The 24,756-nt window shown below is 38.9% G+C and overlaps 1 protein-coding gene across 6 annotated transcripts in view; it reads left to right on the forward strand.

Annotated features, from left to right (window-relative positions):
* Positions 1 to 22,011, forward strand: part of CLHC1 (clathrin heavy chain linker domain containing 1) — a 52,358-nt gene extending 30,347 nt beyond the window's left edge. For 3 of the 6 annotated variants that reach the window (XM_049870422.1, XM_049870421.1, XM_049870425.1), the window contains 8 exons: positions 3,995 to 4,196; positions 4,310 to 4,422; positions 5,092 to 5,176; positions 6,532 to 6,638; positions 10,830 to 11,004; positions 15,395 to 15,597; positions 17,026 to 17,205; positions 20,604 to 22,011. In XM_049870422.1, coding sequence (XP_049726379.1) covers positions 3,995 to 4,196; positions 4,310 to 4,422; positions 5,092 to 5,176; positions 6,532 to 6,638; positions 10,830 to 11,004; positions 15,395 to 15,597; positions 17,026 to 17,205; positions 20,604 to 20,800 — 1,262 coding nt within the window. In that variant the 3' untranslated portion in view covers positions 20,801 to 22,011. Of the gene's footprint in view, positions 1 to 3,135; positions 3,353 to 3,994; positions 4,197 to 4,309; positions 4,423 to 5,091; positions 5,177 to 6,531; positions 6,639 to 10,829; positions 11,005 to 15,394; positions 15,598 to 17,025; positions 17,206 to 20,300; positions 20,456 to 20,603 lie in introns of those variants that run through there. The other 3 variants (XM_049870426.1, XM_049870423.1, XM_049870424.1) reach the window with 3 other exon arrangements.
* Positions 22,012 to 24,756: the final 2,745 nt, after the last annotated feature.

The raw sequence follows: 24,756 nt of genomic DNA on the forward strand, positions 1-24,756 counted from the left end.
ATTTATCGATACAAGTTGACCTCTGAGCACTGCTTTTGCTGTGTCCCAGAGGTTTTGATAGGAAGTATTTTCATTCTCGTTGCATTCTATGAATTTCCTTATTCCCTCCTTGATGTCTTCTATAACCCAGTCTTTTTTCAGGAGGGTATTGTTCCTTTTCCAAGTATTTGATTTCTTTTCCCTAGTTTTTCTGTCATTGATTTCTAGTTTCATTGCCTTGTGGTCTGAGAAGATGCTTTGTAATATTTCGATGTTTTGGACTCTGCACAGATTTGTTTTGTGACCTAATATGTGGTCTATTCTAGAGAATGTTCCATGTGCGCTAGAAAAAAAAGCATATTTTGCAGCAGTTGGGTGGAGAGTTCTGTATAAGTCAATGAGGTCAAGTTGGTTGATTGTTGTAAGTAGGTCTTCCGTGTCTCTATTGAGCTTCTTACTGGATGTCCTGTCCTTCTCCGAAAGTGGTGTGTTGAAGTCTCCTACTATAAATGTGGAGGTGTCTATCTCACTTTTCAATTCTGTTAAAATTTGATTTATGTATCTTGCAGCCCTGTCATTGGGTGCATAAATATTTAATATGGTTATGTCTTCCTGATCAATTGTCCCTTTTATCATTATATAGTGTCCTTCTTTATCCTTTGTGGTGGATTTAAGTCTAAAGTCTATTTTGTCAGAAATTAATATTGCTACTCCTCTTCTTTTTTGCTTATTGTTTGCTTGATATATTTTTTTCCATCCTTTGAGTTTTAGTTTGTTTGTGTCTCTAAGTCTAAGGTGTGTCTCTTGTAGGCAGCATATAGATGGATCGTGTTTCTTTATCCAGTCCGTGACTCTCTGTCTCTTTATTGGTGCATTTAGTCCATTTACATTCAGCGTAATTATAGATAAATAAGTTTTTAGTGCTGTCATTTTGATGCCTTTTCATGTGTGTTGTTGGCCATTTCATTTTTCCACATACTTTTTTGTGCTGAGACGTTTTTCTTAGTAGATTGTGAGATCCTCATTTTCATAATGTTTAACTTTATGTTAGTTGAGTCGTTACGTTTTTCTTGGCTTTTTTCTTGAGTTATGGAGTTGATATTCCTTTTTGTGGTTACCTTATTATTTACCCCTATTTTTCTAAGTAAAAACCTAGCTTGTATCGTTCTATATCGCCTTGTATCACTCTCCATCTGGCAGTTCAATGCCTCCTGTATTTAATCCCTCTTTTTAATTATTGTGATCTTTTACCTGTTGACTTCCATGATTCCCTGTTATGTGTATTATTTTATTTATTTATTAGAATTAATCTTAATTTGCTTGTTTTTGTGCTTTCTCTATTTGAGTTGATATCAGGACGTTCTGTTTTGTGACCTTGTATTGTGCCGGTACCTGATATTATTGGTCATCTGACCAAACAATCTCCTTTAGCATTTCTTGTAGCCTTGGTTTGGTTTTTGCAAATTCTCTAAACTTGTGTTTATCTGTAAATATCTTAATTTCTCCTTCATATTTCAGAGAGAGTTTTGCTGGATATATGATCCTTGGTTGGCAGTTTTTCTCCTTCAGTGCTCTGTATACGTCGTCCCATTCCCTTCTTGCCTGCATGGTTTCTGCTGAGTAGTCTGAACTTATTCTTATTGATTCTCCCTTGAAGGAAACCTTTCTTTTCTCCCTGGCTGCTTTTAAAATTTTCTGTTTATCTTTGGTTTTGGCAAGTTTGATGATAATATGTCTTGGTGTTTTTCTTTTTGGATCAATCTTAAATGGGGTTCGATGAGCATCTTGGATAGATATCCTTTCGTCTTTCATGATGTCAGGGAAGTTTTGTGTCAGGAGTTCTTCAACTATTTTCTCTGTGTTTTCTGTCCCCCCTCCCTGTTCTGGGACTCCAATCACTCGCAAGTTATCCTTCTTGATAGAGTCCCACATGATTCTTAGGGTTTCTTCATTTTTTTTTAATTCTTTTATCTGATTTTTTTTCAGCTATGTTGGTGTTGATTCCCTGGTCCTCCAGATGTCCCAGTCTACATTCTAATTGCTCGAGTCTGCTCCTCTGACTTCCTATTGTGTTGTCTAATTCTGTAATTTTATTGTTAATCTTTTGGATTTCTACATGCTGTCTCTCTATGGATTCTTGCAACTTATTAATTTTTCCAGTATGTTCTTGAATAATCTTTTTGAGTTCTTCAACAGTTTTATCAGTGTGTTCCTTGGCTTTTTCTGCAGTTAGCCTAATTTCATTTGTGATGTCTTTAAGCATTCTGTAAATTAGTTTTTTATATTCTGTATCTGATAATTCCAGGATTGTATCTTCATTTGGGAAAGATTTTGATTCTTTTGTTTGGGGGGGTTGGAGAAGCTGTCATGGTCTGCTTCTTTATGTGATTTGATATGGACTGCTGTCTCCGAGCCATCACTGGGAAACTAGTTTTTCCAGAAAATCCGCTGACTGGTACGCTGGCTCCTGGCTCTGAAAACAATCACTGTCTCCCCGTATTTGTTTGTTCTCCATCTCTAAATCTGTGTTTGTTGTTCAGAGTTCGTAGATTGTTATGTATGTGATCGATTCACTTGTTTTTCCGAGTCTTTGTTGCAAGAGGGATCCGCGGTAGCGTCCACCTAGTCTGCCATCTTGGCCCCACCCTCCTCAAATCTATTCTTGATGTGGTCTCTAAATTCAGGTGGGATATGCTCAAGGTCATACTTTGGCTTTTGTGGACTTGTTCTAATTCAACTTCAGCTTGCATATGAGTAATTGATGGTCTGTTCCTCAGTCGGACCCTGGCCTTGTTCTGACTGATGATATTGAGCTTTTCCATTGTCTCTTTCCACAGATACAGTCAATTTGATTCCTGTGTATTCCATCTGGCAAGATCCATATGTATAATCGCAGTTTATGTTGTTGAACCAAGGTATTTGCGATGAAGAAGTCGTCAGTCTTGCAAAATTCTATCATAATCTCCAGTATCGTTTCTATCACCAGGGCCGTATTTTTCAACTACCAGTCCTTCTTCTTGGTTTCTGACTTTCACATTCCAATCACCAGTAATTATCAATGTGTCTTGATTGCATGTTTGATCAATTTCAGACTGCAGAAGTTGGTAAAAAGCTTCAATTTCTTCTGTAAATTTGAATAACAGTCGTATTAATTGGTCTTCCTTGTAGGCGTGTGGATATTATCCTGTCACTGACAGTGCTGTACTTCAGGATAGATTCTGAAATGAGATTTTTGAGGATGAATGCAACACCATTCCTCTTCAAGTTGTCATTCCCGTCATAGTAGACCTTGTGATGGTCTGATTCAGAATGGCCAAGACCAGTGCATTTCAGCTCACTGATGCCTAGCAAAGTACAAATAAGATACATAGGAGTAAGTACAGAATAATTAGCAAATTGATTAAGTGCTCAGTTAATTCAAGATAAAGGAATGATTAAAATCAAGTAGGATTAACTCAGGGAAGCTTCTGGGGAATTTGAGGTGTGTGGTAAGGATGAAAATCGGCCAGAAGCAGAAGGGAAGGTGTTGGAAGTGTAAGTGTGTGCACATACTGAATCAAGGAGACAGAGAGGGAGAGAGTACTGAAGATTTGACAAGCATTTGTGAGTTGTGTGTTAGAGAGAGTAAGCGTTATCCTGGGGTTAGCTGTAATAGTAATGGGAGATTTACTTAGAAAGAATTCAATTGACAGGAATTCTGAATTGTTAGGCAGAGGCTCTTGGTGCGATTGAGCAATAATTCCAGTTAGAGGTTTGCAGGGTGTGATGATAAGGCCTTTTTTTTTTTTTTTTCTTTTTTAAAGATTTAAGATTTGTGTGTCCTCAGGACAGTCACTGATGATAGGCTTAAAACTGCTGTCATTTAAGAGTGTAGGCTTTGTCTTTTTATGTTTGGTAAGCTACAAATTCATGCTACCATTTCTGAATTATTTCTTAACGTAGTAAACTGTCTCCAAGACTCGCTGTTTGAGCACACAGCCCCACTAATGGTTTGTTTTGCTCCCTTTTGCTGTAGGCATGACTCTTCAAGAATCCGTCAATCTAGATGCTCTTACTAAACACCTGAAACATCTTGAAGATAAATATGCAGAAATTAAACAAACGATGTCAATCAAATACGTGTCAGCTCAAAGGAAGGCTGATTTAGATGAGGAAATGATTATGTTGTTAAAGCAGAGAGACGTAGCTGAAAATCTGAACAAAGAGTTACAGTCTCGGTATGAAAGTTGATTATATCTCTTTAAAGTCTGAATCTTTTATTTGTGTTTATTCTAATAGTCCATCACTTGATTTTAGGCTCATATGTTGTTGCTGTTTGTTGTCTTTATAGTCATCAAAGAATGCAAATTATTTCACACGCACTTACTTCATGGGTAAGATCGGATATGAGCAGATCATTTCAAGTCACCGTGGAGCAAATTCAGAAAACCAAAGATTTACACGGTAGTTTATCTGTATTTTTAAATTAGCACAAATAATGGAAGACTTTTCTTTTTTCCATAAAGCTAACGAGTGGGTCTTTCCAAGACCAAATTTAAAGGAAGCAGCTGCTAGGTCTCCGTTACCCTGTGGGCTTCTTCCTTCAGCAGCTACCAGGTGACTGGTAAAGAACAGACTTGGTGAGCCAAAGGGAGAATACCTGAAAATGTACCTAGAACAAGGAGGAAAGGAGTTAGCTCCGTTCAGGAAGAGGTTGATGTTGTTAGAAGCCATAGCATTAAGCTGTTGGAATTGGAATCTCCGCCATGCCAGTCCTCTTCCACAAGTTGCTGTAAAAAAAATTGGCATATGCTTATGAAAATACCTTGAGGGGGGAAGGCGAGGTGGGCAAACAGATGTAGAAGGCTTGCATTATTTATGTAAAATGCAGTATATGTGTGTGTGTGTATTTTTTTCTGTTGGTTGACATGGTGGCTGCAACAGTGGGCTCAAACATAGCAACGACTGTGAGGATGGTACAGGACTGGGCAGTGTTTTGTTCTGTTGTATACAGGGTCACTATAAGTCAGAATTGACTCTATGGCACCAAATAACAACAACAGCAAATATATGTGTATATTTTATTGGCAACCATTTTTAAATATTTTATGGTGCTGCTTTTAATACTGACAGGTGACCAAGGTACTGTGGAGGACTTGCTTGAAGATGATCCAAGCAAGGCAAAAGAAGCTGAAATTTTGCTTTGCTATATCGAAAGGCAAGTAACTCAAGAACTTTGATTTTTGATGTTAAAATGACCATATTTAGTATCTCAATCTTTTATATCTTTAAAATTCTACTCAAGTAGACAAATTAGAAAATAAACTAAAATATAATATTTTGCATAGATTCCTTGTGAAAAAAATGCCAAATTGGTAGTTTGAGAGATTTTTCAGAAGTGATAGGAGAATTGAATTGTTAATACAAGTTTTATTTATATATTTTTTGTATTCTCTAGACTTCAGCCTGATGTTACAAAGTATTTTTGACAGTATATCTTCTTGATTCAGATTACCCTGGCCCATTCAGTACTTTTTTCTCCTTATTTCCATCCTATGACGTATTAAGAAGGCATATCTCTTCCTAATACTTACTAAGTTATTGTATATAGTGTGTAATAGAGGCTTAGAGGCTTAAACAGATCTAAGACTGTATTCTTTAAGAAGTTTATTTACAGGTTATAAGACCAATATATAAAGAACATTATGTAATATTCCTAGTTTTATATGTTAAACAGTTGCCAAATGTTGTTTGGCTTGTCAGTATAATAAACAGGAGGTAAAGATATATATATATATATATTTTGGCACCAATTCTATGTTACTTCCTTACACTGTGTCCTTCTTTAAGCCTATCAACTTAAGATATGTGAGAAAAATCCCCTGTTGAGTTCAAGTTTCATGTATTTTGCTTAATATTAATTACCTTAGCACCTTTCTCATCCTATACATTTCTTTGCAGCTTTGTAAATTCTTCTTGCCATCGTTTATTAATTGTGAGGTTAGGGCTGATATGGAGACCTTTTGCCATTGCAAGAGGAATAGAGGCTTAAGTTATCTTAACTCTTTGTCTTTCCTTCTGATGCTAGTCTAGTATTAAAGTGAGAGTGTGATCAAGAGCAACGTAGGATTCTGAACACCAGGGACACCTCTTGATCTCCGTCTTGGCAGCCTGTATATTCAATTAATATTCTCTCCTAGGCTGAGCCTCTAAGCATATTGCCTTTCTTTCCCCTGACACACCTTCTCGTTTGAGAGAAAAAGAGATCTGAGCTCACTGTAAATTCACTTCAAATTCTTCCATTCTATTCTCTATGGCTTGCTGTAAATTCAACAGGAATAAAGCCCAGAATCAGGTTCAAAGTCAGCTGGCAGGTGAGAGTTTTATTCTGTGGCTACAGCAAAACAACAGAATGTCAAGGAAAGAACTGAAAGTACATCTCACAGAGTGAATGAACCACTTTTTGTTGTTATATCTTATTATGTAAGTATATTTAGTCTGTATTAGACATTTCTAATCAGTTTTCTTTTTTGTGTGTTACATTATAATGCTTATAAAACGCAATGGCTGTAGGTTCAATGAATTAATCACACTTGGTGAATATGAAAAGGCAGCTATTTTTGCAGCGAACAGTCCCAGAAGAATTCTTCGAAACATTGGTACAATGAATAAATTTAAGGGTAAGCATTTCTGTATGATTCATATATGTATATATAAATTTCAGAGTCACTGTGTCAATTTCTACAAAAAAAGCTCCTGGGATTTTGATTGAGATTACATTGAATGGATAGAGCAATCTGAGGAGAACTGACACTGAGCAATACTGGGTCTTCTGAGCAATGAACACAATATACCAAAAAAAAAAACCAAACCCAGTGCCGTCAAGTCAATTCCAACTCATAGTGACCCTATAGGTCAGAGTAGAACTGCCCCATAGAGTTTCCAAGGAGTGCCTGGCGGATTCAAACTGCCGACCCTTTGGTTAGAAGCCGTAGCACTTAACCACCCCAACACAGTACAGCTCTCCTTTTATTTAGGTTGTTTAATTTCTCTCAGTAATGTTTAGTAGTTTTCAGCATACAGGTCTTGCACATCTTTTGTCATATTTATCCTAAAGAATAGTCTAGTTTTTATGCTATTGTAAATTGTATTTTCTATTTCAATTTCCAATTATTTGTTGCTGGTATGTAGAAAAGGAGCCCCGGTGACGCAGTGGCTAAAGCAATCGACTGCTAACCAAAAGATCGGCAGTTGGAAACCACCAGCGGCTCTTTGGGGGAAAGATGTGGCCGTCTGCTTCTGTAGAGATTTATAGCCTTCGAAACCCTATGGGGTTGCTGTGAGTTGGGATCAACTCGATGGCAGTGGATTGGAAGCAATAAAAAAATCCGTATGACAGATTCTCTGTGCTAAAATCCCTATATTTCATTAATAGACTCTCAGTCAGAATCAGTTCTTTACTTCATGCCTGGTTTTATCAAGCTTTGGTATTCTAACTGGATCGTTGAACAAACTAGACTTGCTGGAGTTCAGAGCAGGAAATAACTTCATTCCTCCTCGCTGTTGTCTCTTAAAGGGGCAATGTTGACTTGCCCATCTCTGTTACTGCATGGTATGTCGGTAGGGTCATAGTTTTTTCCACTCACTTTTCAGATATTAATAGTTTTATTTTTAGGTACCCAAAAGTCTAGTCTAAAGTGAATAGAAACTGTAAACTTTTAATTAACCAAAGACTTCTGCTTCCCAGCCTGGGTCTGACTTGACTCTATGACCTCTAGGTCATAGACAAGGAGACGTGTTTGTTCTTTATCCTTCTACTCCTCCTCCTCTAATCAGTGGGCAGCTTTTGAGTCAGGCTGTGTAAGAGACACAATAGGTCTTACTTGACTGGTGTAACGTGGTGGTCTGGCCTTGGTGCTTCCCGGTGTTGCAGATGCCCGAAGCTGGCTTTTATTAGCCACGTAGTAGATACTTTTTGGAATCTCTCCTTATCGGGGTCTTCCCACTGCACCTTTTACTGATTCAGGAGGTACTGCTTTGGCTGGATGCTTATGACTTTCCCTTTAGCTGTTGTTCCTGGTGGTGTGCACCCTCAAGACAAGTTCAGCCTTCCTACCTTCCATGGGTGCTTCTTCACCCTTGAGGAGCATGCACTCTTGTGGAAGTAGAATATGTTCCTACTTTAGCTCTCTTTCCTCCCTCTGGACTCAGAACTTTAAACTTTTCCAGGGAAATGTCAGGCACTGGTCTCTGTGCCTTCCAAACCTAAGACACCCTTGTCCAGTTGTTCTCTTAAAATTTTTCTCACTTGACTTTGAGTAGGGGTGTTAAATAAAAATCTGGGGGGAAAATCTGGCAAATAAGATATGGGTGCTAAATTTACTTCCTGCTAGCAAAAGGGGAACAATCTGATGGATTCATTTAGAAATCAGAGAGATTGTTTCCTCTCCCTCACCCCACCCAGAAGTTCAAGTACTGGGTGTATACACAGTTTAAATAAAGGAGAATTGTAGTCATGCTAGTTTGGAACTGAGATACTCTAATTGGTCATTGACTGGGCCCACATGTAAATATCAAGATCCTAATTTATCATTGTCATCGGATTATTTTCAACATTGGGACATGTCAGACTAAATATTTACTTCTGGATGTTCAGTTTTGTGCTTGTCTCATTTCACTGGTCAGAGAGCAGTATAGTTTGCGTTAGGAATTTGGCCCTTTGTGTTTCTGCAACACACCTTTTGTCTCCTCTCTTCATTTCATAGTTTTTCTTTGGTCGTGGCAGATTTATACCATTACCAGGAAAAGCCAGCCTCTTAGTTCTTTGTCAGAGGGAAGCATTTATCTTCTCTGCGTCTCGCAATGGTGGGAGGGTGTCATAGATTGAATTGTTCCCCCTGAAAATATGTGTCAACTTGGCTAGGCCATGATTCCCAGCATTGTGTGGTTGTCCTCCATTTTGTGATCTGATGCAATTATCCTATATGTTGTAAATCTTAACCTCTATGATGTTAATTAGGCAGGATTAGAGGCAGTTATGTTAATGAGGCAGGACTCAATCTACAGGATTAGGTTGTATCTTGAGTCAATCTCTTTTGAGATATAAAAGAGAGAAGCGAGCAGAGAGGAGAGGGACTTCCTACCACCAAGACAGAAGAGCTAGGAGAATAGCGCATCCTTTGGACCTGGGTCCCTGCACTGAGAAGCTTCTAGACCCAAGGGGAGATTGATGACAACGACTTTCACCTTGAGCCGGCAGAGAGAGAAAGCCTTCCCCTGGAGCTGGCACCCTGAATTCAGACTTCTAGCCTCCTAGACGTGAGAGAATAAATTTCTGTTTGTTAAAGCCATCCACTTGTGGTATTTCTCTTATACCAGCACTAGGTGACTAAGAGGGGAAGCAGACGGCACGCCAACAGCTCTCTCCACCGAAATCGCTCAGCAGATCTTCCAATTACTCTTCCCGTCTCTTATGTAGCCTAGAGGTGACTGTGGGCTATCGGTGGCAGAAGTAGTTTTTCAGTGTGTGGACACTGAGCTTCTTTATTCTTAGCTAAGCTTTGGAGCCTAAATGAAAACCAAGGCCACAATAAAAAGCCCCATTTAAAGAAAATCTGTTGTTCCATCCCAAGGGAGATCTAAAACAAACTCTTTGGTTAGTGAAGGATGCTCCGGCCAAGCGCATAAATGGCAACAAGAAGTGACAAAAAGCAATGGACGGGAGAGGAAACTTACAAAAAGCAGATGTGAGAATTCAAAAAAGCGTGTTATCTAGGACCATTTAGTGTCAGACTTCATTTCTCCAGATGAAAATATTGTACATTAATTGGAAACATTGTACAATAATTGATATTCATAATAATGACATTGATTAGGAGGAAACTTTATTATTAAATATTTATTTTGAGAAATGAAGAATTCACAACATTTTACAGAAAATTGTCAGTCAAAAACTTTAGAATAGTTTTGGCATTTAAAGGAGTAAACTTTAGTTATGTCGAAAACTGTGTTGTGTGCAATGTTTATTCCCTAGTAATTCTGGATAAAGAGCCCTGGTGAGTCATTCTCTAAGACTGTTGAATAACGCTTTCTAACCGAGCCACTAAAGCAGAAATATTCCATAAAACTAGAATAATATTGATTATTTCTCCAGCCCATTCAGATTTTAATCTAATGTTCTTAATAGCAGTTATTGCTTATCTAAATGTTTATGGTTAAAAAAGAAAAGAGTATAAGAAGTCTGATAATTCAGCACTATACTAGTATTTTTGTGACAATGAAACAGTGGAGAAGGTTTTCTAGTTTCTAATTTTGATCTTTTTTGTTATAAATTTTCGGATTTTTTTGGTCACAAAGTGTAAAATAATGATTCGTTCTTGAGTGGGCGATAGATGATACTAAATTTTCTATGATTCAGAAATTAAGTTTTATAATCAGAAAGAGATGGGCAGTATTAGTTTCCTAGGGCTTCCATAACAAATGATCACAAACATGGTGGCTTAACAACAGAAGTTTATTCTTTCGCAGTTCTGGAGGCCAGAAGTTTGAAAACGAGGTCACTGCGGCTGGTTCACTCCGGAGGCTCCAGAGGAGAGTCCATTCCATGTGTCTCTTAGTTACTGGTGGCTGCAGGCGATCCTTGGTGTTCCTCAACTCGTAGACACATCACTCTAATCTCGGCCTTTGTCTTCCCTTGTGATATTTAGTTGTTATTCCGAAGAACCCATAGGCCTTAGTTGAAAGTCACAAATGTGCAGATAATTTTAGGTTACTAAAATTTTGAGAAAATGTGAAGAGATGAAAATAATATGAAATAAAAAGCAAACTATTACTTAAAATATTTGACTCAAAAACTTTTCTTCTTTCTGTAGCTGCTGGAAAAATTAGAGGAAAGCCTTCTCCATTACTGTTATTTTTTGAGGCGCTCTTCAGCACAAGCCAGGCTTCTAAACGTCCTATTGATGCAGCTCTAACCGTGGAAGGCATCAAGTGTGGATTATCTGAAAAACGGTTAGATTTAGTTATACACTGGGTCACCCAGGAAAGGTAAGCAAAGTTAAGCTTTTAAATTCATTTTTACATTTGGTTAATAAAATTGTTTGTTCTTCTCAAAATTTTTAATAGCTTTCTCATCAATACATTATTGGAGCATTTACTTCAGGTCCTAATACAATTAATCAATCAGAAAGTATTTACTAAGCATTCATGGAGTAATGGGGGCCAGCCACAATGAGCCCAGCTCATTGATTCCCAGCAATTCACAAGATGATTCATGATCACTTAATGGTGAATGGAAGTTAAGCAGTAAGAATAGACAGAGATTGACCAGTGTCACATCACGGGGCAGGGGGGAAGGCAGGAACCTAGTTCTCCACAGGCTGTGGGTACGTGTAAATACCAACATACAGGTTTTTGGTAGCTACAGCCACGTTTCCTGAGGCTGAATGAGTAATGAGTAACTCTTTTAGTCTATGTAGTGACGGCAATACTGGAACAAAACGACAATACCAGTATTTCTGATAGCATTTATTTATTTCTCTTATTAATAATTATATAATACATAATTATATAATTATTATAGTCCATATTTGTTTAATTCATATCTGATTATTTCTTTAATGATATGTCTTTTTAATTGTGGTAAAGTATATTTTGGTATCTAAGTGTGGAAATCAGGGAATTGCTTACTAAATAATTGATTTGCACTCAGAAGCAGCCTTCTGATTTTAGACCCACTTCTTTGCTGCCTACCCCAACAAACACAGAGGACATTATTTTCCTTGATAGGAATTTTCGGTAAAGAGATATTTTGTGGGAGTTTCAAGATATTATTTAAATGTTATCAGCATTTTGTTACATGTACGTAGACATCAATATTATGTGATTCCTGTTTTTCTGTAGCTATTGTTTAAAAATATAGCTAGAGCACAATTTTTATATAATCAGTAGTTAGAAGTGACATCTTTAATCACACCCAAATGTTCTTTTGGCTTATGCTGGTAGTTTCTAGGTGAAGTTACTGGAATAGTACAGATGGTTCACATCAGTTGTGTATGAAGATGATGCACTAAAATATGATGACAGGCAGCTGAGCCAACATGGCACCGTAGACAAATGCACCATGGCAACCCTCTGCAGCAAAGACCTGCAAAACTAAGTAAAACAGATACAGACGTCAATCTTGGAACCCCGAGCATCAAATGAAGGGATAAAGAACTGGTTCAGACACCAAATGGAAGAAGAAACTGATGGAAAACAGAGAATAGTGGGAGACATGGAGTGGAAGTCCCCTGCTGGTTAACACAGCACAGTGTCACCATCTTGCAACACAGCCAGCAATGACCCTGGACAGGGAGTACAAGAAGGCAACTTCACAGAGCTTCCCACAGGAGACAGAGCACCTGCTAACCAGAGAAATGCACTTTCCACCCCTCACCCTTCTGCCCTGTACACCACTTCGACCCCTTCCCAATGAGCCACACTGTGCCACTCAGCTAGAGAGGTACCCCCTGTCGGCACCGCCCCGCCGGCCAGGTCCCACCATGCCATTTTTTTTCCCTTTCTTCCTTTTCTTTCTCCCTCCCACCTAACCCTTTATACCACCTCCCCCTCTTTCTGCCAGTCCTTGCCACACCACTGTGGCTAGAGAGCCACCGGTGTACTGGCCCGCTGTTGCCCCAGGCCCCCCTGTCCCCACCTGCGGCCCCCACCACACCACCAATTTTTTTTTAATTTCTTTTCTTTCTCCCTCCCACCTAGCCCAGTATGTCACCTTCCCACTAGCACCAGGTTTGCCCCACCCCACTGTTGGCCCCCACTGCACTGCCATTTTTTTTCTGTTTCTTTTCTTTTTTGTTTTCTCTTTCTTCCCTCTCTTTCTCCTCCCTACTTATCCCTATACAGAACTCCCCTCCCCCTCCAGCCCCCACCATGGCGCGGCAGCTAGAGCATAAAAATGGGCAAAGGTTATGAACAGACACTTCACCAAAGAAGACATTCAGGAGCTAACAGACACATGAGGAAATACTTGCAATCTTTAGCCATTAGAGAAATGCATATTAAAACTACAATGAGATACCATCTTAGCCCAACATTACTAGCATGAATCAAAAATGAAAAAAGAAAGAAAATAACAAATGTTGGAAAGGTTGCAGATAGATTGGAACTCTTATGCACTGCTGGTGGGAATGTAAAATGATACAACCACTATGGAAAACAATATGGTGTCTCCTTAAAAAGCTAAAAATTGAAATACCATAGATCCAGAGTCCAACTCCTGGAGTATATCCTGGAGCAATAAGAGCCATCACGTGAGTAGACATATGCACACCCACGTTCTTTGCAGCATTATTCACAATAGCAAAAATATGGAAAAAACCCAAATGCCTATCAACAAATGGATAAACAAATTATAGTGCATACAGTCAATGGAATACTACGAACCGATAAAGAACAATGACGAATCCTCAAAACATCTCACAACATGAATAAACCTAGAGGGCATTATGCTGAATGAAATATGTCAATTACAAAAGGACAAATATTTTATGAGACCACCATTATAAAAACTCAAGTAAAGGTTTATACACAGAGGAAAACAATTTTTGATGGTTACGAGGGAGGGGAGGTTGTGAGGAAGGAGGGGAAATCACTAACTGGATAATAGACAAGTGTTAACTTTGGTGAAAGGAAAGACAACACACAATGTAGGCAAAGTCACAACTTGACTAAGGCAAAGCCATGGAAGTTTCCTAGACACATCCAAACCCCTTGAGAGGCTGAGTTACTGGGACTAACGGCTGGGGACCATGGTCTTGGGGGACATCTAGGTCAACTGGCATAACATAGTTCATAAAATAATGTTCTACATCCTACTTTGGTGAGTAGCGTCTGGGGTCTTAAAAGCTTGCGAGCGGCCATCTAAGATACATCTATTGGTCCTGTCATGTTCAGAGCAAAGGAGAGTGAAGAAAACCAAAGACACAAGGAAAATGTTAGTCCAAAGGACTAGTGGACCACATGAACCACAGCCTCCACTAGCCTGAGCCCAGAAGAACTAGATGGTGCCCGGCTACCACAATCAGCTGCTCTGACAGGATCACAATAGATCTCCTGTTCTGGACAAAGTGGAAAAAAAAAGTGTAGAACAAAATTCAAATTCACACACACGCACACAAAAGACCAGACTTACTCATCTGACAGAGACTGGAGGAACCCCTGAGACTATGGCCTCTGGATACCCTGCTAACTCAGAACTGAAGCCACTCCTGAAGTCCACCTTTCAGACAAAGATTAGACAGGCCTATGAAACAAACAATAACACACATGAGGAACGTGCTTCTTAGTTCAGTCACGTATATGGGACCAAATGGGTAACACCTGCCCAAATAGAAAGATGAGAAGGCAGGAAGGGACAGGAAACCTGGACAAATGGACACAGGAACCTGGGATGTAAAGGGAAAGGGGAAGAATGCTAACACATTGTGGGAATTGCAACAATGTCACAAAACAATTTGTACAAAAATTTTTGAATGAGAAACTAATTTGCGGTGTAAACTTTCAGCTAAAACACAATTTTTTTTTTATGACATATTTTGGTCATTTATTGTTTTATTGTGTGTTGTCTTTCCTTTCACCAAAGTTAACACTTGTCTATTATCCAGTTAGTGATTTCCTTTATTCAACTGAGCCATCTTAAAAGAATGCCTTCTCCTAGTATAAGAGCTATGTGTTTGTTCTTTCCTATTTTAAAAATCTCTAGCAAGTTTTAAAAATAACAGTGATGTCACACCTTCTTTGTTTTCCTTTTAGTACAAATGCTTGCAAGATTTATCATTAATTATGAGCTGAAATCCTGGTGGCGTGGTGGTTAAGTGCCACTGCTGCTAACTAAAAGTTGGTAGTTCGAATCTACCAGGCGCTCCTTGGAAATCCTATGGGGCGGTTCTACTCTGTCCTTTCCTGATGCTATGAGTCATAATGGACCCAATGGCAATGGGTTTAGTTTTTGTTTTTTTATGAGCCGAAATCAGTTGTCATCTTTAAGGAACATTTAATAAGCGTCTGCAAGGTTTAGAATCTAGGTAAGTACTGAGAGCCCCAATGAGAGACCTTTTGTTTAGCTCGTAATTTTCAATCCCACCAGTCTTTCCAGAAGAGTTTTAACCTTGTTTGTGGATTTTTTAAAAACTTGAGCTCACCTTCACCAAAATGTCTTCCCCCAAAGGAATACATAGTCGATTGTTTTTGTTCTTGCTCTTAAGTCTTTCACATGCTGATCAATTGCTTATTAGAATTCTTACAGGCCCTAGGAAACCCAGCTCCACTGTGGGCCCTGGGAAGCCCAGCTCCACTGTGTTGGATTTTGAAATATTCCGGCATCTCATCCAGTCATCTAGAGCTCTCAGATATGTGCCTACTGGTCTGCTTTCTCTAGGCTAACATTTTCTGAGGAGGCTGGGGATGTGATTCATGATTATGCGGAGCAGGATACGTACAACAAGGCCAAATGCGTGGCCTTAGCTCAGATTATCTACAATGAATGTGGCCTGCACAAGAAAGCTCTTCTTTGCCTGTGTAAACTTGGTCAAATTTACGGGGCCATGGAATACATCCAACAATTCAAGGACTTTACTTCTGGTAAGGAAAAAAAAAAAACAAAACCTGCTTATTCATATACATTTGAATTCTGGGTTTTAATTTAAGATCACTAGTGATTTTTTTTTAGTGATAGCAGGCAATATTTTAAACTTAATTGATAAAATATATATATGGTAAGTAGGACATTTCATTTGTAATTTTTAAAGAAAACTGGAGCTAGCCTACTTTGCTGTTAGGCATTCAGATATCTTGTTTTTCTTCAACATATAAATATTTAGTAAGCTGGACAGTCCCAGACATATACAGTTTTAAAGATAAATTTAATAAATATGTTTGAACATGCTACTTAAAGAATTTTTTTTAAATAGCCGAACATATTGGTCATATTGTATAGTGTTTGGAATTGTAATATAAGCATTAGAAGGGAAAAATTAGTGAACTAAAGTTCATTTCGATTTTTTTGAAACACCTAAGTTGCAATTAGGCAGTAGAAAAATTGCACTTAGTTTGAATATTAAATGCAGTGATTTAATGTATGTATAAGTTCCCAGAACAGTATTTGTTTAGTAAATACATACTAGATTACCTTGTATTGACTTTCAGATTGCAAATTATATTTATGATAGTTTTTGAAAAGCTCTCAGCAATTATTCTGAAAATTATCTCTTTTGTGCCCCGAGAAGAATACTTTAACAAATTTAAAAAGTTAAAACAAAGTTTAGAAATTTAAGAATGTAAGTTATAAATGTAGTTTTTAGATTACCTTAGTAGTTAACGAGGAGATTGAACCCTACAAAGTTGCTCTTTTTGTAACCCCAAAATGATCAGATGTTGGCAACTTCATATGGTTCTACTTATGGCTAATTGAACTAGCTAATGGCTTCTTAAAATCTTTTTTAAATTTTTAAATATTCGCTATTTTAAATAACAAAATTATTAAGCCCCTTTTTGGTACAAGGCACAGAAAGACACACATTATACTCACTAGAAGCTGCCTAAATATAAGCAACAAAATGTAGACAAATATAACATAGTATTAGATGGAACCTTAGAAATGATCTCCAACTCTAGGCCTTTTCACGTGCAGAAGTTGAGGTCCAAACGGTTACAGATGACACAGCTGGAACTAGAATTCAGGCTACCTGGTTACCAGTCTAGTTCCTTCTATCATGCCACGTTTCTTTTCACGATAGTCCTTTGATAAATGTTTTGGTTTCTTTTTGGCGTTCTTTGTTATGAGTTGTTTTTCTTTAATTTTTGTGTGTGTTTTTTTTTTTGTTGTTTTTGCTTTTTTTGACTGGGGATAGCGCTGCTGAGTTTGGTGTGGAGTTAGGCGTTGACGGGGGCTTGGAAGGATTGGATAAAAACGCGTAGATCAGGAAGGATAGGCATTATCTGTTCCCAGTTCCTAGTTGATATTCTACCGTATTAGGATGTTGAGGCACAGTTTCTCCTTTTTGCTTTCAGATGACCTGTTGCAGCTCATAACGTTATGTCCCCAAACTGAATTAATTCATTGTCTCACTAAAGAGTGGAATGGGAAACCACCACCTTTGTCTTTGGGTCTTGCCATACTTCATCTGTTCTCTGTAGATATGAAAAAGGTTGGCATTAAGCTACTTCAAGAAGTAAATAAAGGCGGGAAAGGTAAGTAGAGTAAAATGTTATGGAAGAAACAGCAGTTATATAATGTTGTATATATCATGTATGATATATAAATAGGGTTATTTATGGGACTGAATATGAGACAGGAAGTTGCTAGTCACAGCTGAGATACTTTAACAATATTGAGGATAAGATTCAAGATGATTATGTATGTGCTGAACTCAAATCTTCTACAAATTCTCTTGAAAAAAGTTAACTTTAGAAGTTTATAAATATAAAGATTAATATGTCAATAGTAGTCTGTGGGCAATAGTATATATCTCTTGAAAGAATTAGAGTGAACAGACAGTCTTTATGAAGCTTGAGGGAAATATAATAACAACTAACACTATGCTAAAAAATTTAAATGATTTTAATTATACATATTAAAATACATGTATATTTAGCAATCTCTTATATGTGTTTCAAATATTATTTGGACATAATTATATATTTTTTTATTCTTAAACCAGTTATATGCATATTTACGTGATTTTCACTCAGAACCTAACTCTGCAGGAAGTCTAGAATAACTAAGCAGATCTCTCCTTTTCTTTCCCTTCACTAATTTTATATAGAAACTTGACCAGACAACTCGATTTTAAATTTTTGTTTGGGGCCAGTGAAAGAATGGCATTATGTGATCCATAAATTGCTTGAAAACATACTTGGGAAGATAATTTTTATTTTAAAATTATCGTAACAGATATCAGCTAAAATATATTGATGGGAAGATTATAATCATGGGAGAAAGAAAATAACAGTGAGATAATATTCTAAAAAGAGATGCCCTGTCATGAAGTACCATATCCTGCAGATGGTAGATAAGAAATGAGTTCCATAAATAGATATATTCCAAAAGTCACTATAACTGATTTTCAAAAGTAGATAATATCATTGTTGTTGTTGCTGTGTGCCATTGACTCTACTCTGACTCATACCGACCATACAGGACAGAGTAGAAATGCCCCATCGGTTTTCCTAGGCTCTAAAGTTTAACATTTTCTCAAGCTGAAAGAACTGAAGAAAACATTCAAGCCTCCAGTTGGATTATTGAGGGATTCTATGGGCAAAATATTGAATGAAGCAGGAAGCATCAAAAGAAGATGGACGGAATACACTGACTCATTGTACCAAATAGAACTGGTCGATGTTTAACCATTTGAGGAAGTAACATACAGCCAAGAACTGATGGTATTGAAAGAAGTCCAAGCTACACTGAAGGCAATGGCAAAAAACAAGGCTCCAGGAATTGATGGAATACCAACCGAGATGTTTCAAGAAACGGATGCAGTGCTGGAGGCACTTACTCTTCTATGCCAAGAAATTTGGAAGACAGCTACTTGGCCAACTGACTGGAAGATATCCATGTTTGTGCCCATTCCAAGGAAAGATAATCCAACAGAATTGGTAAATTATCGAACAACATCAGTAATATCACACAGAGTAAAATTTTGCTGAAGATATAATTCAAAAGTGGTTGCAGCAGTACATTGACAGGGAATTGCCAGGAATTCAAGCTGGATTCCGAAGAGGACGAGGAATGAGGGATATCATTGCTGATGTCAGATGGATATTGGCTGAAAGCACAGAATGCCAGAAGGATATTTACCTGTGTTTTATTGACTATGCAGAGGCATTCGATTGTGTGAATCATAACAAATTATGGATAACATTGTGAAGAATGGGAATTCCAGAACCTGTCCATAGACCAAGAGGCAGTCATTTGAACAGAGCAAGGGGTTACTGCATGGTTTAAAATCAAGAAAGGAGTGTGTCAGGGCTGTATGCTCTCACCATACTTATTTAATCTGTATACCGAGCAAATAATCCAAGAAGCTGGACTACATAAAGAAGAACATGGTAACAGGATTGGAGGAAGCCTCGTTAACAACCAGTGATATGCGGATGACACAACCTTCCTTGCTGAAAGTGAAGAGGACTTGAAGCACTTACCAATGAAGATGAAAGACTACAGCCTTCAGTATGGATGACACCTCAACATAAAGAAAACAAAAATCCTTACAACTGGATCAGTAAGCAACATCATGATAAACAGAGAAAATATTGAAGTTGTAAAGAATTTCATTTTACTTGGATCCACAATCAACTACCATGAAAGCAACAGTCAAGAAATCAAACAATATATTGCATTGGGCAAATCTGCTGCAAAAGACCTTAAAGTGTTAAAAAGCAAAGATATCACTTTGAGGACTATGGTGCACCTGACCCAAGCCATGGTCTTCTCAATTGCCTCGTATGCGTGCGAAAGTTGGACAATGAATAAGGAAGACCAAAGAAGAATTGATGCCTTTGAATTATGGTGCTGACGAAGAATATTGAATATACCATGGTCTGCAGAAGGAACAAACGTGTCTTGGAAGAAGTACAATCAGAATGCTCCTTAGAAGTGAAAATGGCAAGACTTCGACTCACATACTTTGGACATGTCATCAGGAGGGACCAGTCTCTGGAAAAGGACATCATTCTTGGTAAACCAGAGGGTCAGCAAAAGAGAGGAAGACCCTCAAGGAGTTGGACTGACACAGTGGCTACAACAGTGGGCTCAACCATAGCAACAATTGTGAGGATGGTGCAGGACTGGGCAGTGTTTCATGCTGTTGTTTATAGGGTTGCTATGAGTCGGAACCAACTCAATGGCACCTAACAACAGTCTTTATGGGAGCAGATCTCCAGGTCTTTTTTGCTGCAGAGCCCCTGGTGGGTTAAAACTGCTGGCCGCTTGGTTAGCAGCTGAGTGCTTTAACCATTGTACCGCCAGAGTTCTTTAAATAATATCACAAATATTTTTCTAAAGGAAATTAAAGAAGAATGTTATTTATTAAAGAAATTTAACAAATGAAATAAATATCATTAGATTTCTTTAATTAAAAAAAAATCCTTCTTTTATTTCCTTTAGAACAATACTTGTTACAGAAGCCCTGTCATTAAGAGGTTTCCATCTAGGCATAGGGTGAAGATTTATCAAAGAGCTTCTTAAGCCCATGGGTCAGCACTAGGAGAGCCTTCATCGAGTTTCTGAAGGATCACGAAAACCAGACCAGTTCAGTTATTTGATAGTTTCTGGTGTCTTATAGACTCTGTGAATAAGACTGAGCCCACCTACTTGACTTTCTGAGCTCCCTGTCTGGTAGCCTTCAGCATCTGCTACCTCACCAAGGAAATGAGTAGAGGAGTGTGGAGTGTGAGAAGTGTTCGACGATTGAACTGAGCTGGACTAAGTGCCCCACAGGTTAGATCATTGAACTTACGGGAATCAGGTGGATGTTAATAGCACCCCACTTGAAGTGGTGTCCTTTTCTAGCTTTGAAGAATCCCTTGATGTGGATTATCAAATAAGGGTAAGTGCCATACTATTAATGTCCTATTTTTCTCCTCAGATGCAGTAGAACACCTTATGATAAATGATCCGTTTTGCTCCCTAGAAAGGTGGCAAGAAATGGCGGATATATGTTTACAGAATGGCTTTGACAAATTATCTAACGACATTATGTCCATTCTTCGATCTGAGGCTGGAGTTACAGAAATTTCTGAAGAGGATGACTCAGTCAACTTAATGGGACATGTCTTTTGGTAGTTCCGTATCTTAACCAGCTGAGGGAGCTTGTACAACACTCTGTGGGTCTGTGGGTTGGGCACACTGATGTTGGCATAACTACCTTATAAATAAACCTGGAGTATGAAGCCCTGAAAAATAAATCACAATTCCTTTGTTATGACGACATTTAGGTTTGTGCTTGATATTTATAGCCTTGCTTCCTTTTTTTGTATGGTCATTTCTTATGAACCTTGATAAAATGCAATGATATAACTTCATGTAAAACTCAGTGTGGGCCTTTCTAGATAAGGGCCTAAGCTGATGCCCAGATACATTCCTTTTGGGTGATCTAATTTGATAAGAAGAACTGAGGAAGGTGTGAGTAGTATCCTGTCTGTTAGACTGCCTTCCAAAATATCAAATGCTACACTCTTGACTTGACAAAAGAATGCAGAATGTCATTTCAAGGTTGGATACTCTGGGGAGAATCTCAAGTGTAGTAATTTTATGCTGCTGATTTAAAGAAGGGCCACTTGCTTTGGTAGATACGCACAACGAAGGTTAGGCTTCTATTATAAAAGTTGGAATCTTGCCATGTTCTGACCTAGGGTGAAAACCCGCCAAATTTTACATGGAAGTGGAACCAGGACAGCAGTAGGCATAGAAAGTGTGTCAGGGGAGGTGGGCTTGGATCATTTCAAGTGCCTGAATAAGTATTTGATAAGTCAAGAGTTCTGTGTCAAGGACAGGTGTGATGTTCAAAATATTTAACGATCAGTGTGGCATGGCCACCCGTTGAGCAGAACAGATGCCAGACTGAGCAGAGCGGCTCTCAGCCCTTATGCCACACCAGGGAACACCAGCTGAATGCCAGCTTGATCCTGGCCTGGTAAAAATGAGCTGCTGTTAGATAGAATGAGAGCAAAGGGCTGAGCTTGTCCCCTCCTAAATTTAAATTGAATGTGTAGTTTTTATTTTGTAATGGAAAAAATATGAACTTGGAGTCAGACAGCCTCATATTCAAATTCTGATCTTACATCTTATTCATTTGTAAAATATGGGCAGTAATGCCTCCCCTAGGGGTTGTTGTGAGGATTAGTGATGATGATGTGTGTCATATAAGTGTACAGCATAAAGGTAGAACTTAGTATGAGACAGCCGTTATTTCTATGTAATAGGTCCTAGAGACACATCTTCTTCTACTTGGTCTATTCTTACGAAAGCCCAATTTCTATCTCTCTGTAATTATGTAATCATCTCTCTTTGGAATATTTGATATATGGATATACCTTATTGCCTGTTAATATCTTAAGCTGTCTGTTAATTAGGGTTGCCTGGCTTATCTAATAAATCCAGAAGGGTAATTACTGAGTTTTCAGTTTTTCCATATAGTGCTTAACACAGTATTGGATAATTATAATCCAGTTTCCTAAAACTTAGTATTTTTGCTAAGGTAATATATGTGTACAGTTTAGTCATATATTACTAAAAGCCTTATAATATCTAATAATATTTTGATTTCTGGCCTTCACATTAGTCATTATGTTTGAAAAGGAAAGATGAAGGGTGAAAAAAAGAAAAGGAAAGAAAGAGGGGATTTCTTCATGTACCAATGGCTCGACACCCTTTTTTCTTTGAGACTTGTATGATTGGTAGAAGGCTGTTATGTGCCCATTGACAGAACTTAGAAAAAAAATGTGTCCATGAGAGACAGGAGAGTGAAGTAGGTATGTAAATCTGGAGAAAGCCTGAGGCAGCATCTGTTGTTGTTGTTACTGTTAATTTTGCCTTGGTTTTAAAATGTTTTCCTCCACTTATTATAATTCCTTCTCTGTTAGCAGTACCTTTGGCAGCTTTCCCAAGGAAAGTGAAACTTGACAAGTGAATATAAATTAAAATGCCTGGAGATGGAAAATGGAATTGGGAGAAAGAGCAGGAATATAAAGCCAAGTGGGAAAGAAGAAAGGGTTGGGTCGTGAGCAGCACAGGGCTTGGCAACTAAGAACCTCCCTGTAAGCCACACTGAGAAGTATGATGGGCCTTGTAGCACAGAAGCCTGGTGTCTTAGGCTGGGTTCTCTAGAGAAGCAAAATCAGTGAAGTATATAAATATAGAGAGATTTATAGCAAGGAAATGGCTCATGTGGTTGTAGAGGCTGGAACGTCCCAAGTCCGTGGGTCAGGATAGAGGCTCCTCCATCCTGATTCATGCAGCCACAGGGGCTGGCAAACCCAAGATCGGCAGGTCAGAAAGCAGGGCTCTGACTTACAGGCTGTGAAGACTGATAAATCCCAGGATCGGCGGGTAAGATGGCCGGTAAGCTGTTAGCTCAGGTCCCAGACGAACAAGAACCAGCTGCAGGATCCAGAGCGAGCAAAAGCCTGTGAGCCTTGCTAGAATGTCCACTTATATTTGATGCAGGCGACACGCCCAAGGAGACTCCTTTCAACGTATTGGTTACTCACAGCAGATCCCATCATGGAGGTGATCACATTATATCAAATCTCACCATGGAAGTGATCACAACATCATATGACTGCCAAAGTACATCATAACTGCCAAGCCGCTGAGTCTCATGGCCCAGCCAAGGTGACACACAACCTTAACCATCACACCTGGGTTCTAGACAAGCCACTATGTAGCTTTGTTTCCTATTCTTCACGTCAAGATGAATTTGTTTTGACTAGATAATCCTTCTTCCCTTTTCCAACTATAGAATTCATAATTCTTAAAAGGAATAAATGATTTCCTAGTGCTTCTTGACTTTCTGCCTAAAATTTAAATACAAAGATTCAACATCAGCTTCAACAATACATACTGAATACTAATTTTGTATACAGTCTTTGCTATCAAGATGACAACTTCAATGGGAAGACACATTTTTTTTTTAATTACTAACAATAATTCCTTGGTATCATGTAATACCCAGCCCATGTTCAGATTTCACCAACTGCTTACAAATGCCTTTTTACAATTGAGTTGTTCCAACTAGCATCTAAACGAGGTTAACGTGTTCTATTTGGGTGTTGTGTTTCTTCATCTGGAGTATGCCTCCTCCCCTCTCCTTTTTGTCCTCTTGCCATTGACTGGTTCATATTGGGTTGGTTATGCATTTTGAATTGGTCTGATTGCTTCCGTATGGTATTGTCTAATTTGCTCCTCTAGTTCCCACATTTCCTATAAATGGAAGTTAGCTCTAAAGGCTGGACTAGATTTTAGTTAAGCTCTTCTAGCAAGAATACTTCATAGGTGATGCTGAGCACTTCACGTTTCATAATATAAGGCACAAAATGGTGGTTGTCTCATCCTATTGCTTTTTGAGGTAATGTTGAAAATCCTTAACATGGCCTAAAAAACTCTGTGTAATCAGGGTTCCGGCTAGATTTTCTGCACCCATACATCCCACTGTGCTCCTCGCTTTCTTTGAACCAGATATTTGCCTTCTTCAGTGCGGTCACTAGGGGGTGGGGACTGCAGACTGCATCTACTGTCAGAGTAGGTGACATCAAAACAACCCCAGGGTCTGCATGGGTGCTGCCGAGATAGGAGCCGCCAAGGCAGTGGTATCACCAGGGCTGGTGTCACCCATCACCCAGTGTGGTAACTCCTCACACCCCCCCACATCCCCTGTCACCCGCCAGTCAGGTGTGGCTGGCCAGGCGAGGTGCCCACCACTGGTTAGAGAGGAGGGTCTCCACCTTGGCCAATGGGAGAGGGCAGGAGCTGTGGGGTGGTGCCAGGAAGGGTGGGGCTGTGCCTTAGAGGGCTGGGCCCTGTCCTGGGGGGCTGAGAAGGCAGGGCCGGACCACTTGCCCAAGGCGGGGGGGGGGGTTTGCTGGTCAGCCCCACCCACCCCTGGCAGGGGAGGATGACACCATGAGTTACCACATTGGCTAATACGAACCCTAGTGACACCACTGGCCATTTTTCTTCTAACATGCTTTAAAACATGCTGTTTCTTCTACCTGGAAGCCTTCTCCTTCCCTTTTTATCGT

The sequence above is a fragment of the Elephas maximus genome, chromosome 26 (assembly GCF_024166365.1).
Source record: "Elephas maximus indicus isolate mEleMax1 chromosome 26, mEleMax1 primary haplotype, whole genome shotgun sequence".
NCBI classification, from domain to species: Eukaryota; Metazoa; Chordata; class Mammalia; order Proboscidea; family Elephantidae; genus Elephas; species Elephas maximus.